The following is an 18,629-nucleotide window of genomic DNA, read 5'->3' on the forward strand; positions in this document are numbered from 1 at the left end:
TTGCGTGCTTGACTTCTGTTTCTTTCTTACACACCACAGGGTAGATATGCCTTCTTCCTATAATTTTTCTTGTGGGTAGATATTTTCAGGACAGCCTTTATCTTCCTCATCAGCTATGAGTGAGGACTGTCTTCAATCAGTACTGATGAGCATGCCAGGCTATCCCTGGACTTGAGCTACCATGCTTCTGGCCTAGAGCTAGCGTTATTTTATCCCTTATAAAAACCAGAAATGAGCTTTTAGTTTGTGGTTGGTCTTACTTGACCAGCACGTTTTTCAGCAGGGACCTGGTGAGGCTTGGAACTCTGATTGGTTGTGTGCCCAGAGGGGTCTTCCTTTCCCACTTCTGAGAAGCACCCTGGCCAACTTGGTACTCATTAGTTCCTGTTCGGCACTGCTTGCCTCTGGTATCTTGTCTAGGCTGACCTGTATGGGTTTTTTTCTGTTCCTGACAACTTATCCACTTTCATTAGGAGGGAGGGGTATTCTCCCGTGCAAGCATTAAGAGCTAGCTAAGATACTTGCAAGGCAAGATATGGCCCTTTCATGTTGCTCTGGGCAAGGTAGAGTTGTGTATGGTCCTAGCAGAAGACTGGAGGATCGATAAGGTACTACACAAAGGAGGTAGCCCAAGATCACTTTGGTGACAGGCAAGGGTAGCATAGAGCAAGGATTGGCCAGTGGAAGCTATCAGTGTGAGCAGTTCCTCCTTCAGCTGTTCTGCAAAGTGGGCCTTGAGTTTCCTCACCTGCTCTTCCCTTGGGGGTGACTCTTGTCACCAGCATTTTCAAGTGCTGTTCAGTTTCCCAGAGAGCAGAAAAGATCATGTTGATCACGTTGGCTTTTTCCTTCCTAGCCCACCCCAGGGTATAATGGCTACCCCAGTGAACATTGTTACAGGCTTCCTACTGGTCAGTACTGTGGCTCCATTCCTGACCTTACCGTCACCATTGGATTCTGTGTCCCCTGTGCAGACATGGAGAGAGTGTGAGAGGGTCTCTAAGGGTGGTACCAAGTGTGCCCTTAATTGACTGCTCCCTCAATGGCAGGCTCCTCTGTGCAGGGGCCAAGTGCTGGCATACTCATAGGCACATGAGCCTGTACTCATAAGCCTGTACTCATGGGCAGCCCACCAGTTTTAGAGATAGTGAGGAAGAGCTGGTTATGTGAGGGTATTGCTGGCACTAGGAACAGATTGCTGTTTCTGGGGCTCATTCTCTAAACAGACCCCATCAGGAGCCAGCACAGAGCGTCCTCTGTTCCAGAACTCCGTGTAGGAAGTTGGAAATGAGAACCTTCTCGCCCACTCATGACCGGAACTTTCCCACAGTGAAGGGTGGGAGGAGGAGCAGCCAGTATAGTGGTGGGGGTGGGGGCATTTAGAGTCCCTGATCCTGTCATGTGAGTGGCATCTGGCTTACTCCCTAGGTATCTCAAGCCTTAGAGTGTGCTGTGGCCAGGCCTGCCCTTCACTTGGGAAGTGGACATGCTGGGTTTGGATGAGATCTTCCTACACAGGCCCTGGCTCTGAGTGTCCCTTATCTACTAGCTGTTTTGACATCAACACAGGCCATTAACCATGGTTGCTCTCTGCTAGTCCATGAGATGGAAACTAAAAGGCCTGCTTCCACCTGTGCCCTACACAGTAGTGAAAAGTGTGATCAACACATCAGGTAATGCAACCATTCACCATTGCCTCTGCTGTATACCAGGCATCCATAAAAAGATTGACAGAACCAGGCATGGTGGTGCACACCTATAATTCTAGCACTGGAGAGGCTGAGGCTGAAGAATCAGGAGTTCAAGGCCAGCCTCCAGTATATAGTGAGTTTGAGGCCAGTCTAGATTACATGAGACATTGTCCAAAGAAAGAAAGAGAAGAGATAGTAGCAGTTTGAAAGCAGAAAGGTATTATTAGGCAAAGCCATTTCCTTCTCTGGCAGCTTTTGCATGTTCTGTAGACCCTAAACATCGAGTGCGAAACATGAAGGCACAGGAGGATAGGGACACAGAGTACACCCGGCGTCCCAGACACAGCAGCACACTGTGGCCTGTGTGGGTCATTCTGAGGCCTGAAGCTCCTGTCATTTCCTCAGCTCAGTCCTGCCTGGCAAGGCCAGCCATCCTCAGATGGGGAAGAGAGATTGGCACAAGTTGGTCCTTCAACTGTATCAATAGTAGAAAATGAACTTTCTCAGGTTCATTAAGTAGTCAGGCCCTGGCATCACTGGGACATGTCTCCTTGCATTATACCAGTGAATATTTTGATGGGAGCCCATCAGAAAGAACCCTTGGGCACTTCTGACAGAATGGCAGTACAGTTTCTTCCCTCACAGCAGTTATGAAAAGGTCAAAGGCCATGTCAATGGCCTGAGGCAGATGCTTGGAAACCACAACTCCACATGAGATAAGAAGCCAGGATGAGCCCAGAACACCACACCTAGGCACAAGGTAGTCCCAAGAAAACAAATGAGAATGGGATGGACATAGGTCCCATTGGACCACTACTACATGAGACAGGCCACTCTGTTGAAATAGCACTTAAAATCAGCAGAGCATAAGCAGGATGTGAGCTGCACAGAAAAGAGCAGACAGTCCACGGGCCCAGCCTGTGTGGTGTGAGAGAAATTTCACATCAGAAAAGCAAAGGTGTATACTGGGTGACAGAAGAGTTCACGGGTTCCTGTCTTGTTCTTTGTGTGTGTGTGCGTGTGTGTGTGTGTGTGTGTGTGTGTGTGTGCACGCACGTGCGCGCTTGCTTGCATACTCTTGTCTGACTTCCAGTCATTTTGTGTGAGTGTGGCTTTCTCAGCCATGACAGTTCAAGAGAATGAACTCTGAACTCAAGTTAACTGTCAAGTCTGTCAGCAGGTGCCTTTGCCCATTGAGCTACCTCACTGGGTCCTGTTTTTGTTTGTTTTTGGAAGCCAGATCTTGCCAGCTAGTCCAAGCTGATCTGAAATTAAAGATCTCCCTGCTTTCGTCTGTGAATACTGGGATTGTTCATCAGCATGCTTGACACTTTTCTACTTCTTGTAGTTTAAAGATGATTTTTCTTCCTTTCTCTTTGGCCTAAATGGGGTCTCCGGCAAAGACACAGTCAGATGTGCAGTGTGGGTTCTGCTGCTATTCTCATGGTCCTCATGGTCCTCAGGCAACGGTGGCCATTCATGTGGCTGGTTATTACTACAGTGAGAAATCCACGTGCACGGCAACAGAGTGGCTACAGCCGCCCTTCATTGCTTAGGTGTCGTGAGTTCCTCTTTTCCCCTCCAGCTGATCCTAGAATACAGAAGGGTGTGGCAGGGAGAAGAGAAAAGGTCCTGAAGCTACTTAGGGTAATTTATACCTGTAGTCCCAGCACAGAAAACTGAGGCCGGAGGATTCCTGTAAGATCAAGGCCAGCCTGGGCTAGATAGTGAGTTCTTGCTAGCCTGGTTTGTAGAGTAAGACCCTTACTCAACAAACATAACAACAATAAGAAAAAAGCTAGTCATAGAGAACAGCTACGGAAGACTCTGAGAGCAAGCTTGCTGTTTACCGAGCTGCTCTATGCTCAAGTGGGTTGCAGGGATAGGGCTTGGAGAATGAGGCATTGTGTGCCCAGCACACAGTTGTGCTTTCAGAATGTGAACTGTGAACCAGTTCTTTGTGTGGGACTTGGAAAGCTCCTGACAGATGGCCTTGGGAGTGGACCTCAGGCCTTCTGGATATGCTGGCTAACCAAAGACATATTCATTCTCGTTCTTCCTTGAAACTCACTGAAATGAACAAAAAGAACGAAAGACCAAGAACAAGATCTTTGCTACAAAGAGTCTGAGAGAAGCCATAGACCAGAGAGGATGTCAGCCAGATGGGAGAGAGGGGCTGTGGGCAGTTTAGTCTCGAAAAGCCAGGCTCTTATGGAGCAAGAGTGACTTTTAGGGATGCTATTTGTGAGAGAGCATTTGCTTAAAAGAATGGGGTCTCTGGTTTGTTTGGATTGCTGGAACATCTGAGGAAGAAGTGGGACTGGGGTGCCCCAGCTCATTTTTCTGTAAGATCCACTCTCCAGGGTGAGATGGGAAGGAGAGAAAAGAACATACTGCTGCTGTTATGCTGACATATGCTGTCCTCACTTGATAAGTGGACCAAAGAACAGTACTAGCAGATTCACTGGGCTGTACAGTACACTCCCAGCAGATGACTGGCTCACCTAGGAGGAGGCTTTCTGTGGCATCTCCTTGCCTTAGTTGCTCAGAAATCCTCTGGAGGCCGAGCTGGAAAGATAGCTCAGAGGTTCAGGGTGTTGTTCTTCTAGAGGACCCAGGTTTGATTTACAGCTGTTCTGGGGGCTCAACATTCTCCCCTGGCCTCCAAGGGCACCAGGTATACATACATGTGGAACACAGACATGCTGGTAGGGAAAGCACACATAAACATCAGTAAGAAAAAGAAGCAACCACTCTGGAGGCTTTCTTACCTGAACTACCAGGTTGTCATTGAGTTGTTGCTGTTTAGAGACTCAAACTGCTAGTGTCACCTAGTGTGACCCAAACTGTGACAAAACAGAGCCTTGAGAAAAGAGTCTTGGGCAAGACCCTGTGCTCATTGCGGGCCTGGGCTGGGTTTCTGTCATGAGTACTGTCAGAACCTCACCTTTAGATGAAGCCTGTAAGAAGGTTTGATACAAAATACTTTTGGTACAACATCCAGTTCGGGGCCACCTTGGTCGGTCTTGCTCCTTCCTTGTTGAAGAGGCCCCATAGAAGTTGGTGTACAGCCCAACAGTGGTAGAGTATTTGTTCAACATACACGAAGTTCTGGGTTCCATCTCCAGGACTGCAAATAATAGTGATAAATACAAGAAGTAATTCAGAGCCACAGGGTACAGACACCAAGGCAACGGGAAAGATAAAGAATGCAGCTAAAGAGAAATTTAGAGTTAACTCAAAAGGAATTTTTACATGGAACCGTTCACCAAAAAATATACAGAATTCAAATATATAACAAAAACATGCTTAAACAATGTCAGTAGACCAAGTGAGCTGGCAGAGCTGTCGAAACTAGGTAGTAAACTTTATAGCAGGAGATTCCTTCCATTTAGTAGCAGCAAGAAACAAGACAAATATTAGTCCCTTGGAGAGCAGGTAAATGGGAAAGCATGCTATATAAGAAAAGTAGAGGTTTGGGAAGAGCTGGGAAGAAGGGCCTGAACAGCAGAGACACTGGTTGACAGCCAGTGGTTCCTGTGCAGTAGGGAAAGGAACTCTTCTCCACCAATATAAGGGAAAATGAACGCAAGAGATACCGATGAAGGAAGATGATTTATTGCTGTTCTGCTGCTGTGAAGAGACACCATGACTAAGGCAGCTTATAAAAAGAAGCATTTAATTTGGGGGCTTGCTTACCATTTCAGAGGGTTAGTCAACCATGACAGAAGCAGAGAGGCATGCCACCAGAGCAGTAGGGAGAGCTGATCAAAGGGCATCAGGCAGAGACCTCAAAGCTCACCCCCAGTGACACACCACCTTCAACAAGGCCAAAGCTTACCTTTCCCAGTTTATCTGCTGGGTACTGAGCATGTAACTATATGGGCCTGTGAAGGCCATTCTTATTCAAACCACCACAGAAGGTGTAAATATGTTGAAAAGAGCAGGACCTAGGCTACGCATGGCAGGGCCCTCTGCGTCTGTGTCAGCCTGCTCTGTTAGTGACTCCCAGGCTGCTCAGAGCTACACAATAAAACCCTGTCTTTAGAAAGATTGTTTCTACATGGTTTTTCCATAGATATAAATTTAACTAGCTATCTTGTTGACAGGAAAGTGTCACCTACGTTCACATGAGGCCAAGTTGCTCTGTACAGGATTGTAAAGCATCTGGATATGATGACCTAGGACGGGCACAGAGTCAGTGTGCAAAACCTCACCGAAGGCCTCAGTGCCAGAAGACCCTGAATTCCTTTTTCACTTACTTGTCTACATTAATTTATTTGCAAGTGTGAAAGTCAGAGATAAATTTTGGACGTAGTGGTGCAAGCCTTCAGTTCCAGCACATGCAAGGTAAAGGCAAGCAGATCTAGTGAGTTCCAGGACAGCCAGGACTACACAGAGAGAACTTGTCTCAAAAAAAAAAAAAAAAAAAAACAAAAAAAAACAAAAAAAAAAAAAAAACAAAACAAACAAACAAAAAATAGAAAAAAGAAATCAAAGAAGGAGAGTCAGAGATATTGTGTGGGAATGGGTTCTCTCCCTTTACCCTGTGTGTTCCTGGCATTGAACTTAGCTCCTCTCAGGCTTGGAGACAAGAGCTCTTTTTACCCACTGAGCTTTCTTATACATAGCCCCAGGTTGTGAGTTCTGAGACTGAGAAACTTAAAGCTGTGGTTACAGAAGAGACTATGATGATATGAAATTAATAAGTTGGAACTTGAAAGGAATGGAAATATAACTTCTCTACCATCAATTCTCAAAGACAGGCATTTGTAGATAAATATCTGAAGTGAATAAAATGAAGAAAAATGAAAAGGCTAAACTTTAATCGCTTTGATTAAATTATAGAAACAGCTCAGTATGGTCTTACTAACAGTTCTGAACTGTCTGCAGGTAGATAAGAGATAGCAGTCATGGCTATAACTGTGGTTGGATGTGAACCCTGGACCTGAATGACGATGAGTTTTCCATGGGCATGTATGTCACCTGCTGTGTGTGCACACTGGGACTGAATAGTCAGCTATGGAAATGGCAGATATGGGAGGGGTGTCTTATAGTCAGCATGAGAAACACGGGAGACAGGTAGCAAAGGGAAGTCACCATATTGATCCACGTGGCAGCTGATTTGAGTTGGAAAAGGCATCTGCCTTCCAAATACTGGGATTAAAGGTATGACCCACGACTGTTTTTATCTTTTTAAAGATTCATTTTAGTGAATGTGTCTTTGTTCACAGAGTTCAAAAGAGGATGTCAGATTACCTGAAACTGGAGTACATGTGGGTGCTGAGAATTGAATTCACGTCTTCTGGAAGAGCATGCAAATCATTAACCACTGAGCCACCTCCAGCCCGGGAGTGTAGTACTGATCATTATTTAAAGCTATTTTGTGATGAGAGGAGCCAGCAGTCCTAGCAGAAGCACTGAAGTGACTGGGGCAGGAAATGCCTAAGGCAAGCCTGGAGCATCTCACAGAAGCATAAAGTCAGGACAAGCCAAAACAAAAGCAGACCCCACAATTACATCTCATCTAAAGGAGCTCGGGAACCCACTAAAGACTTCCCACTGGGTTGGAGAGATGGCTGAGCAGCTAAGAGCTCTGGCTGCTCTTCAAGGGGACTCAGGTTCAATTCCTAGTACCCACATTGTGACTAATAATCTGTAACTTCAGTTCCAAAGGATCTTGACACCCTCTTTGTTCTCTGTGGCGCTGCACACATGTGTTGCACATACATGTTTGGAAGTAAAACATTAACACGTAAAATAATAAAATTTAAAAAGCATTCCAGTAACCAAAGCTGAAGTAATATGTGCAAAACCAGCCACATGGAATTGCAGTCTGAGGCATAAATATCTGTAACTAAACTTATGTAAATGAATGACTCAGTAAGTAAGCAAAGGAGAGAATAAGTAAATATCCTCCACGAAGAAACCATGTAAGGAGAAGATGGGCAGCTTTATCTTGACCTGGGTACCATCCAGTGTAATATACTGAAACAAGCAAATATAACCTATACTATGATGTCTTAGTTAGGGTCACCGTTACTGTGATGGAACACCATCTCCAAAAGTAACTTGTGGAAACAGTTTATTTGGCTTATACTAGTACATCATCGTTTCTCATTGCAGGAAGTGAGTGCAGGAACTTAAACAGGGCAGAAACCTGGAGGCGGGAGCTATGCAGAGGCCATGGAGGAGCAACACTTACTGGCTTGCTCAGCTGGCTTTCTTAGAAACCAGGACCACCAGCTCAGAGATGCCAGCATCCGTAATGGGCTGTGCCCTCCCTAGTAAATTACTAATTTAGAAAAATTCTCTACAGGCTTGCATATGGAGGCATTTTTTCAATTGAGGCACCCACCTTTCAGATAACTACTAATAAAGTTGATATAAAAGTAGCTAGCATACTAAAATGAAAAGTGTAAAACTAACAAATGTTAGCCTTTTCTTTGTTTTAGAACTATTCTCTTTTGTTTGTTTGTTTCTCTGTGTAACCCTGGCTGTCCTGGAACTCAATCTGTAGACCAAGCTGGCCTCAAACTTAGAAATCCACCTGCCTCTGTCTCCCAAGTGCTGGGACTACAGGTATGCGCCACCACTGCCCTGCAACAAATGTCAGTCTTATGCCATTACTTCTGAAAGTTTCAGAAATCTGGATGCCAAAAGTGTGGCACTTCATGTATGGACTGGACATGCACTTTAAAGTCTAGTAGATTAGCCAGAGGCGGGACAGTTAGCACTTGTGGGCTATATATATTCCTGAGCTCCAAAGAGAGATCCTTTCTCAGAAATCCAAAGATTCCGTCAATGTATTCAATGGTCAGTAAGAGCTGAAATAGAATGTCCAATTTTGACAGTCAGTGGATGAACAGAGACAAGTTAGTGTCAGCATCCTGGCCAGCTTCACCTGACTGTAAAACTCCCACCCAAACATACTCTGTGTTGAGAGGCAGAGCCTGCCTCAGAGGAGCAGGTAGAGAATGATGGAGAACATGGAGTGGTTTTTCCTGACCTACACTCATACCCTGCATGCCCAAACATGTGCACATACATGCATATAAAATAATTTTTAAAAAAATTGCTGGAGCCAAAAGCATGGTGATGCATGCCTTTAATCCCAAGTTTATAGGTACGTAACACCTTCTCAGTGGACACTGACTTTGTTTTTGTGTGTGTGTGCATGTGGAGGTCAAAGGACACTTGATGTGTTAGTACTTGCCTTCCCCCTTGCTTGAGACAGCCTCTTACCATTCACTGAATGTGCCAGTCCAAGTGATCCTTAGGCTTATAAGGATTGTCCTGTGTCTGCCTCTCATCTCCCTTTAGGAGTACTGGGATTTTCATTTAATAACCTGTGGTTTCTGGGAACAGCATATTTCATAAAGGGTACCTTCATTTAGACTTACTTTTAAAAAGTATATATTTCAAATTAGCTTACAAAGGAGTGGATTACTATAAGGTCTTTTCATACATTCTTAGTTTCAGTTCCCCCTCCTCCACAGCCCTTTCCCGTTCCCTCTCCCCTGACCCGACATTCATGCTTAGACCTTTCCATCCCCAATATTTCTCCAAATCTATTCTAATATCATGTGTGCTCTACACCCCAGCATGAGATGCTTCCTGCCTCATGGAGCCTTTCTAGCTTCTTGACCCCTACAGACACTCTAAACATACAAATCCAAGTCACATCAAGGGTTTGCATATGAGGAGAATGTATGGTGTGTGTCTTCTGAGCCCAGGTTTCCTTACTCAGTGTATTTTCAATTCTAGCCTTCTTTCTACAAAGTCAGATTTCTTTATTCTACAATGTACCCACCACATTTCCATGATCCCTTCCTTGGTTACTGGGTGTCCTTGATTGTGACTAGAACGGCAGTGAACACGCACTTGCCAAGATCTCTGTAGTAGGAATCAGAGTCCTTGGGTCTATGCCCAGGTATGACGTAACCGGGTCACATGGTAGCTCTATATTTTTAGATTTTTTTGAGAAACCGCCACAGTGATTTTCAAAGTAGCTGCGCCACTTTCGATTCCCGCCAACAGTGGCCATGTCTTTTCTCCCACATCCTTACCAGCGTTCTTGTCACTTGTTCTCTCGATGACAGTTTAAGGTCAGGGAAAAAAAACCTCAAAATGTTACTAATTTGCATTTCCTTGGTGGGCAAGAATGTTGAACACTTGTATAAAAAAACTCTTAACTAACAAATTGTATTTCTGGGGCTGGAAAGGTGGCCTAGAGTGCTCCTTGTTCAGACAGCCTGGTTTGGTTCTAGCACCCATGTCAGGTGGCTCACAGCCTCTGTCCTCCACAGACACCCACACTCACGTGCACACACGCACGTGTGCTCACTCTCACTCTCATCCACCCAACATACAAGTTAACTTAATAAAATAAAAAATTTAAAAGCACGTTGTCTTTCTTCGATTGTCCCAGCTCTTATTTGTCCCAGCTTGTGTCTTGGAATGCTTTTCCTACTTTTTTCTCTAGCAGTCTCAGTCTCTCAGACATTGACATTGTTAATTCATTTAGAGCTGATTTATGTTCAGGGTGAAAGAAAGATCTAGTTTATTCTTCTACATGCACCTATCCAGCTTTCCCAGCACTGTTTGTTGAAGATACTTTTTTTTTCTCTTATGTGTACTTTGATATCCTCAATGGCTATTATAGCTGGTCCCTAATTCTATTCCATTGATCTATGTGTGGCTCTTTTTTTGTGTTAGTACCATGCTATTTTTATTACTATAGCTCTTTAGTGCAGCTTGAAATCAGGAATGGTCATCTCCAGCATATCCTTTTGTTTAGGACTGCTTTGGCTATCTGAATTCTTTTGTGCTTCCATATAGATTTTAATACTGTTTTCTCTGTGCTGAGAGGAGAGGGTATTAGTGTTTTAATGGGAATTGCACGGAGTGTATTCATTGCTTTTGGTAGGATGGCCGTTTTCAGGATATTCCTACTCATGAGCCTGGCATTGCTCTCTTTCTGTCCCCTTTTCTTCAGTGTATTAAACATTTCATGTTGAGATCTTTCACTTTCTTGATTAGGTTTATTTTAAGGTTTTGTTTCAAGGCTGCTATGAATGAAATGGTTTCTCTTATTTCTCTAGAGGTGTGTTTGGCATTGGTTAGGAAGGCTGTTGACTCTTCGACTAGCATTGTGCCCCATACTTGGCTGGAAGTGTTTGCAAATTCTCAGGGTCTTCTATGTGATGACTCATATCATCTGCAAATAAGCAGACTTCGAGACAAGTTTTCTATTTATGTCTTTTTTTAAATTTATTTATTATATATGAATACACTGTAGCTGTCCTCAGACACACCAGAAGAGGGCATCAGATCCCATTACAGATGATTGTGAGCCACCATGTGGTTGCTGGGATTTGAACTCATGACCTCTGGAAGAGCAATCAGTGCTCTTAACCACTGAGCCATCTCTCCAGCCCTATTTATGTTTTTTTAATTTGCTTCTCTTGTCTTACTGCTTTAACTACTATTTCCTATACAATATTGGATATGAGTGAAGAAAATGTATACCTTTTTCTTAGTCTTGATTTTAATGGAAAACTTGGAGTTTTCACTGTTTAATACCTTGTTAGCTACAGGATGTGTATGGAGCCTTTATTATATTGAAAAGTCCTTCTCTTTGGAGTTTCTTTGAACTTTTTTCAAGAAAAGATGCTGGAAATTTTGTCAAAAGCCTTTTCTTTCTCTATCAAGATGATCATATGGAGTTAGGGATTTAGCTCAGCGGTAAAGTGCTTGCTAGGCTCTGGATTTTAGCTCAGCTCCAAAAAGGAAAGAAAAAGAAGAGTATATGATTTGTGTCCTCGATCACTAATGTAATTTATAACATTTATTGACTTACATCTATTGAATTATCCCAGCCATTCTGGAATAAAGCAACTTTATATAAAGAATGATCTTTTTGATGTGTTCTTTACCATGTCCTGAGCATCTTGGGTCTCAGAAGTGACAGGGCCGACTTTGAGAGAATGAAGAAAGGTCACATGAGGTCAGGTGGCCCCAGCCCAGCACCTCAGCCTGTCTGTCATGTGCAGCACAGTGGATAACTTAGCTCGTCTCCGTAGGCTGTCCCTGTAGGTGCTACTGTAGCCCTCTGGAGGAGGAAGCCGGGACACTGGACTTGCTAGTTTTTGCAGTGCTGGTCAGTTAATCTCACACTTGGACCAGAGGAAGGCTCTGCCATTCCAAGCCTGACCCAAGGAAGGCACTGCCTCTTGACACAGTTGTACCATGTCAACAGTACGCATCCACTCAGGGTTTTGCCTGTTCTTTACATAGCCCATCAGGGGTTTTTTTTCTTAGCTCCTCACACATGGTTCTTGAATTCAGTTTGCAAGCGTTTTTGTTGAGAATATTTGATCTCTGCTCACCAGGGTTATTTTATTGATGGTGTTGCTAGTGTCTTTACTCACTTTATAAAAAGAGCTTGGTTATATTCCATCCATTCCTTTTCCCATGGCGGTGTGGCGGTAAGCGTAGCTGCATTCTGGCTCATGAACTACTTTGAGAAGCATGGGCATTGGTTTTTCTTTAAAGGTCTAGTAAAATTTCCCAGTGAATCTTTCTGAGCCTGAACTTTTTTCATTAGGAGATTTTTATTTTTTTTATTAATTTTTATTTATTATGTGTATAGGGGTTTTGCCCACATGTATGTATATCATATGAAGTACCCATTGAGACCAAAGAAAGGCAATGAACTTGCAGCTAGAGTTGCAAATGGTTACCAGCAGCCAGTGGGTGCTGGGAATCAAACCTAGGTCCTCTAAAAGAGCAGTCAGTGGTCTAACCACTGAACCATCTCTCCAGCTTTTTTTATATATCTGTCTAAATATTTCATCTTAGTTTAAATTTGTTAGGTGATATAACTAGAGATTCATACTTTAAAAAAAATATTTCCAGTTTAGTAGAATATATGTTTTTAAGGAATGGCCTAATGACTTTCCTTTTTTGTTTGTTTGTTTGTTTTTGGTCTCCCAAATACTTGGATTACATGTGTGTGCCACCTTTCCTGGTTTACCTGGTAATTTAAACCTTTTTAAATTTGCCCTTAAATTAGCAGTTAATATCCATGGAATATCCCTAGTCTGAAGGAAGGCATAAGTCTAATGCCATCTGGACATTTGTAAAGAATAAGACAGAACCCCAGTGACACTCTGTTCCCTGTGGCTGTGTGTGTGGTGGGGACGGGGGTGGGGCATGTATACAGATCCTGTAGCTCTCTGAGCTTCCTGGATCAGCACTGTGTAAGTAGCAATGCCTTGGCTGGAGACATTGGTGGCCTCTGACCCTCCTGGCACTGTTGAGTCCTGAGCCTGCTGGATCTGACTTTAATAGCAACAACTGCTTCTCAACCTTATTAAAGGAAACCCTGGTGTGTGCGTGGGCTCACTGGCACTGCCTGCATTGTCACTGTGGCCTCAAAGTTGCCTCCTTAAGGATGCTTGGGTTGGGTAGATGCATGTGTTCTGCTTTAGGGAATCCTGTCGAGCTGACACCTGGGAGTGAGTGCAGAAGCCCTTCAGACCTAGGGTGGACAGAAGTCTTCCTGCTCTGGCCAGCACTTGGTCGTTTCTTTCCTGTTTGCTGGGTGCTTTATGTCGTGCACCTTTAAGAGAACTTTCCGGAAGAATGAAGGGGAGTGGTTTCCATGACTGCTGTCTACACTGTCTCCTTGCTACTTCTTTATCATGGTGTCTGTAGCATTTTCATGTTTTGTGTGCCTGTTTTCAGATCACATATGCCATAACTGAATGTTCTGTGTAGCAAATGCTTCCCATTTTGGATTTGTACTTTTCCTCCTCTTCCTTCTCCTCCCCGCCCCCTCTCTCTTCTTTCTAAGATCTCACTTTGTAGCTTTGGCTGGCCTGGAACTCACTCTGGAGACCAGAGTGCCCTCTGACCCACAGAGATCTCTGTGTCCCTACCTCCTGAGTTTTGAGAGTAAAGGCATGTGCCACTACACCTAGCCTATTCTTGGTTTCTTGATAAGTAAATATCCTCAATCTTAACTTTATTGCAGTCTACTTTGCTACTTTTTTCCTCTGGGTGCTGGTTTTGTGACTGTCTCAGAAACTTGTCCCCACTCTAAAGCCAAGCTGTCATTGGTTTTCCCTAAAAGTTCACTTTGTTTTTTCAGCCTTCACATTTATAACATGAATGGCTTTATATCTTGAATGAACATAGACGCAGGGGTCTCTTTCCATGTGTATTCTAATCAGCACAATCTGTGAGAGCCTGTTCACTGTCACAGGAAATCTGTGTGCCTTGCATGCCCGAGTTGCACTGTGCATGAGGCCATACCCACAGGAACTTCCCCTATCCGGCATCCTGACCTGGGGGTCAGGATGTCAGACACAAGTGAGGCCTGGGTGCTCAGTGCATCCTCTGGCTTTGTAGTGCTTGAAGCTCTCATGACCTACCCTGTCCCAAGTGGAATCCCAGCAGTAGGCAGTTAGCCAGCAGGCTCTCCCTCTGTACAAGAGAAGCTGGCTGGCCACTAAGACCACCTTGCTGGGAGTGGCTTCCCTGAGGAGTCTTGAGGCATGGGGATTGCTTTCCATTGGTCTGGCAGGAGAGCAAGATGGACTATAATTCCATGTTTGTGGTGTGGGCCATCACCTGATACCTCAATTTTCCATCAGTGCTTAGCCACTGTTTTTTCTCCCTAGTGTGGCCTCTTCCTGTCTGATGCTGGAGGAGGCAACCTGATGGTCCCCTGACAACTGTTCACCTCAGCACTGAGGAAGCAGATGGCAATGTCACAGACACAGGATTATGAATGCAGAAGCCACCATGTCGATGAGCAGGAGTCCAGGATTCCAGGGTCGAGTACCAGGTAAGTAGGCAGCATCCACTCCCCATGAATTATCCAGGCTTCAGGGAAAAGGGGGGTGGGGGGGACAACCATTCAGAGAACGGTAGTGTGGCTCCAGGGCTTTTGGCTCAGCCATGGTAGTTCCCCCAACCATACCCACGTGGCTGCCCATGTGCACTACCGTCTCTCACCGTCCTCCCCAGTGGTCGTTGCTCTCCTGTCTCTGTAGTCCAGTGCTCTTAGCACAGCCGCTCATTGCAGCGATACCTGCACTCTTGACAGAGGCCAGTTCATCCTCCTCAGAACGTTGACGTTTGGCCTGCACATAGGAACTTAGCCTGTTTTCTCAGGCACCCTGGGCATCCATCACACAGATGCCAGTAGTCACGCCTCTTTGTTTCTATTTTTCTGATGTGCAACTTTTTATCTGAAAATAATTCCATACTAACAAAAAAAAAAAAAAAAAAAAAAAAGGTTCAAGAAATGTCCATGTGTTCTTGCTCTGAGTTGTCACCATGAGTCACCCGTCCTTTCTGAGTCACCTTGGGCAAGTCACAAGTGTTGTCAGGTGACTCACATAGCAAGGACACATTCACCGGTCAGCTCTGATGCTGACACAGGCTTTGATTTTCTCTGCCACCCTGAACCATAGAGACCGCATATCCCCAGTGTTTTATAGCACTTGCTGTCCCTGTGGAGTATAGACTCCCTCGGCCAGTTCTGCCTGCCTCTGCCTTCTTACCCTCCTGCTCATGACTTTTATACCCTTAGCCTCTATAAAAGTAGTCTTTGTACTCAGCTGGTTAGAATACTTACCTAACATGCACAGAACCCTACACTCACAGTGGTACAGGGAGATGACGCCAGTACCTGGGAAGTGGGGGATTCGAGCGTCAGAAGTTTAAGGCTGTCTTCAGTGACATAAAATGTTTGAAGCCAGCCTTGGGATACATGAGACTCTGTCTTAAAAAAAACAAAAAGCAGTGGATGGGAAATGACTTAGCAGTTAAGAACACTGGCTATTCTTGCAGAGGACCAGGGTCTATTCCTAGCACCCTCATGGCTACTCACAACCATCTGGAACTCCAGTTCCAAAAAATGCAAAACTGTCTTCTGGGCTCTGCAGGCACTGCACACACGTGGGTCACAGGCATGTTTAACAAAATACCCATACACATTAGAAAACAAAACGACAACAGGGCTTATGTGTGTAGCCTCCATAGTTTGCCAGCCCCTGACAGGATTCAGGCAAGCCCCTGCTGAGAGGGCCCGGCCACTATGCAGCTTAGATTTTAGGTCTTTGATAACAGAGCAAGATAACACCCTGCACACGTCACAGGTCCTCTCGGCCTCTGTCTCATCTCTCACTCGGTGTTCCAATACCAGCTTTTGTTGTTGTTTGGTTTTTGCTCTGAGTCAAATGCAGGGCCTCATGGATGCCAAGCAAATGCTCTACCATTGAGTTACATCCCCAGCTCCATAGCATGCCCCATCAATTTGGAGTCTATACTTGGGTGTGATGTGAAGTGTTGACCTGACTTTTGACTCTAAAATGATCCAGTTTCTTTTCTTTTTTTAAAAAAAAAAAAAATGTTATGAGTACACTGTAGCTGTCTTCAGACACACCAGATGAGGGCTTCAGATCCCATTACAGATGGTTGTGAGCCACCATGTGGTTGCTGGGACTTGAACTCAGGACCTCTGGAAGAGCTGTCAGTGCTCTTAACCGCTGAGCCATTCCTCTAGCCCAATCCAATTTCTTTTTTCCCTTTCCTTTGTGTCTTTGTTTTGTTTGTTTGACACAGGTTTTCTCTGTGTAGCCCTGGCTTTCTTGCAATTCACTCTGTAGACCTGGCTGGCCTCAAACTTAGAGATCAGTCTCCCTCTGCCCTCCAGTGCTGCGATTGAAGCACCCACATGGCTGCTCACAACCACCACAACCCTGCACCACTATGGCTCGTTGTAACCGTTTCTTGGTACCTCATTTATAATCGCCTTTTCCTTTTCTGAGACTTCCTACTCTCTGTACGTGTCCTGAAAGTTCTGAGACACTGGGGTACATTAGCTAACCCATGTTTGCATTGACTTCTTTGGTTGTTTTTTTTGAAATAGACTCTCTCTGTGTATCCCTGCCTGGCCTTGAACTCACCAACATTCACCTGCCTGTAGCTCCCAAGAGCTAGGTGTGTGTCACAGTCGATCTTAAGTAATCCTTGCTCACTGTGTCTCCAGTTGAGTCAGTAGGAAGCTGCCAAACATTGGTACTTCCTGTTGCTCATAGGGTTGAGTCCTAGCTGGCTGTGGAGCAGTTCTCCAACAGCTAACACATTTTTCTTACCTACTTAACTCACCTCAGCATAACTGTTATGCACCGACTCCACCTCCACTGCTGTGTGCAAGCTGTGCTTCCCTTAATTCAGGGTGCCCCCCACCAACTCGCTCATAAGGCCTACACACATACATGTGGCCACTTGCTGTGTCTCTCCTTTTCTTCAGGGCCCATATAGTCCGTGGGGCTTCCAAGACTGGGCTCCCCGTTTTTCTGAAGCCACTTGCTGTGGACATCTTTAGATCACACCCACGCCTAGCTTTGGATGTCAGGTCCCAGGCTCCCCGCCCTCCTGTGCCTTTTATTCTCTGAGGATCATGATTGAATGTTGCCCCCCAGGAGATGCCAAGAATGTTCCTAAAGGGCTGGGCTTCTGCCCACATGCACAGGAGTATGCTGCAAAGGGAATAAAACCCCATTCTTTGTGGAGAGAGGATCATTGAATTGCATTGATTTAAAAGGACTTTTTAAACAAAACTAAGACTTACTTTTTTTTTTTTTTTAAGGGATTAGGAGATTGTTCTGTGCTTAATAGCTTTCTTTTGTTACTTAGGAAAATTCTTTGGAGAGTGCCATAGCTGTGTTTTGGTAAAAATCTAATCTAGGTTAGGGAGAAGGTTGATGAAGAGCGGTTGACAGAGGAATGAGGTACCCTGAAGCCTCTCACAGCCTATAGGTCACTACCTTTCCTTCGGTATCATCGCTCTGGAAGGACTACGCTGGGGCACTTGCACCTGCCATGTTTGTCGGCAGCCAGTAGTGTGTCCATAAGTTCTGCCCCCATCCTCACACTCTGCTTGTTACCACGTTAAAGTCTTGCTTCCCCTCCCTCGCCCCCTCACCTGTCAGCTTCTCTACTATTGCAGCTCCATTCATTTATCCACAAGTTACCTTCCATGAGGACAGTTACCTCCATGGCCCGACTTCAGGAGCTCCATGAGCCCCCTGTGCACATCTGTCTTTGTGTCCGTGCTTAGTTTTCCTTCTCAGTGAAGTGCCAGTCAAGTTCTGAGGTGCCACTGCAAAGCTGGAGTCCACACCAACCAGAGCAGACGGTATAATTTCTGTGAAGGATGGGCTGCCGTAACCATGTGCTCATGTCCACCCGGGACACACTTACATGCCATGTGCTTCAGACTGAAGGAGAGATTATGAGCAGCCAGGTCTAGGAATTGAACACTGTGCTTTTACTGAGAGTTTACTCTGAAGTCAGTCCAGCCATTAAGGGCTCCAAGGTTAAGATGACCCAATTACCAATCCTAGAAGTTTATTTCAGCATCAGTCAGAGAATAGCTTGGGCAGAAAGTACAGGAGAACAGAGGGAACTTGGCCATCCATCTGATACTGGGAGCTCAAGGTACAGCTTACCTGCAGCCATTGTTGGGGCCACAGAGGCATGAATATATACGCTGTAGGGCAGCTACTCCTGCCTCAGTCTTGGCCAAGGTAACTGTGTAGTCACTAGTGAAGAGGAACTGGAATGGCTTCAGAAGCCAGAGGAAATAGTTGTGTATGCTGGCATCGTTGAGAGTATCTTCTCCTCTGGCCCAGTCAGGAAGGCCAGTCAGAGAGGGCTTTGGTAGCCTCAGTTTATAGTGGGGAGCCCAGAAGGGCTCATGTTGTGTAAGGTCAGGGTCGTATGAATGGCGACCACACATAGGGTGAATGTGGAGTGAATGCAGACTGTCGCTAGGGCAGAGAGAAGCGAATGGCCTGCAGCTGGGCAGCCTGCAGAAGCTCTCAGCCCTGAGGTGGGGGCAGGGCATATGTTTCT

At 45.2% G+C, this 18,629-nt stretch overlaps 1 protein-coding gene across 2 annotated transcripts in view; it reads left to right on the forward strand.

Annotated features, from left to right (window-relative positions):
- The window catches only part of ARHGAP39 (Rho GTPase activating protein 39), an 88,239-nt gene that overhangs the window by 30,774 nt on the left and 38,836 nt on the right, over nucleotides 1–18,629 (forward strand). For both annotated transcript variants that reach the window (XM_080939828.1, XM_080939829.1), the window contains exon 2: nucleotides 14,381–14,547. In XM_080939828.1, the coding sequence (XP_080795954.1) occupies nucleotides 14,462–14,547 (86 nt within the window). In that variant the 5' untranslated portion in view covers nucleotides 14,381–14,461. The remainder of the gene's footprint in view (nucleotides 1–14,380; nucleotides 14,548–18,629) is intronic.

The sequence above is a fragment of the Micromys minutus genome (genome assembly GCF_963924665.1).
Source record: "Micromys minutus genome assembly, chromosome: 27".
Taxonomy (NCBI): Eukaryota; Metazoa; Chordata; class Mammalia; order Rodentia; family Muridae; genus Micromys; species Micromys minutus.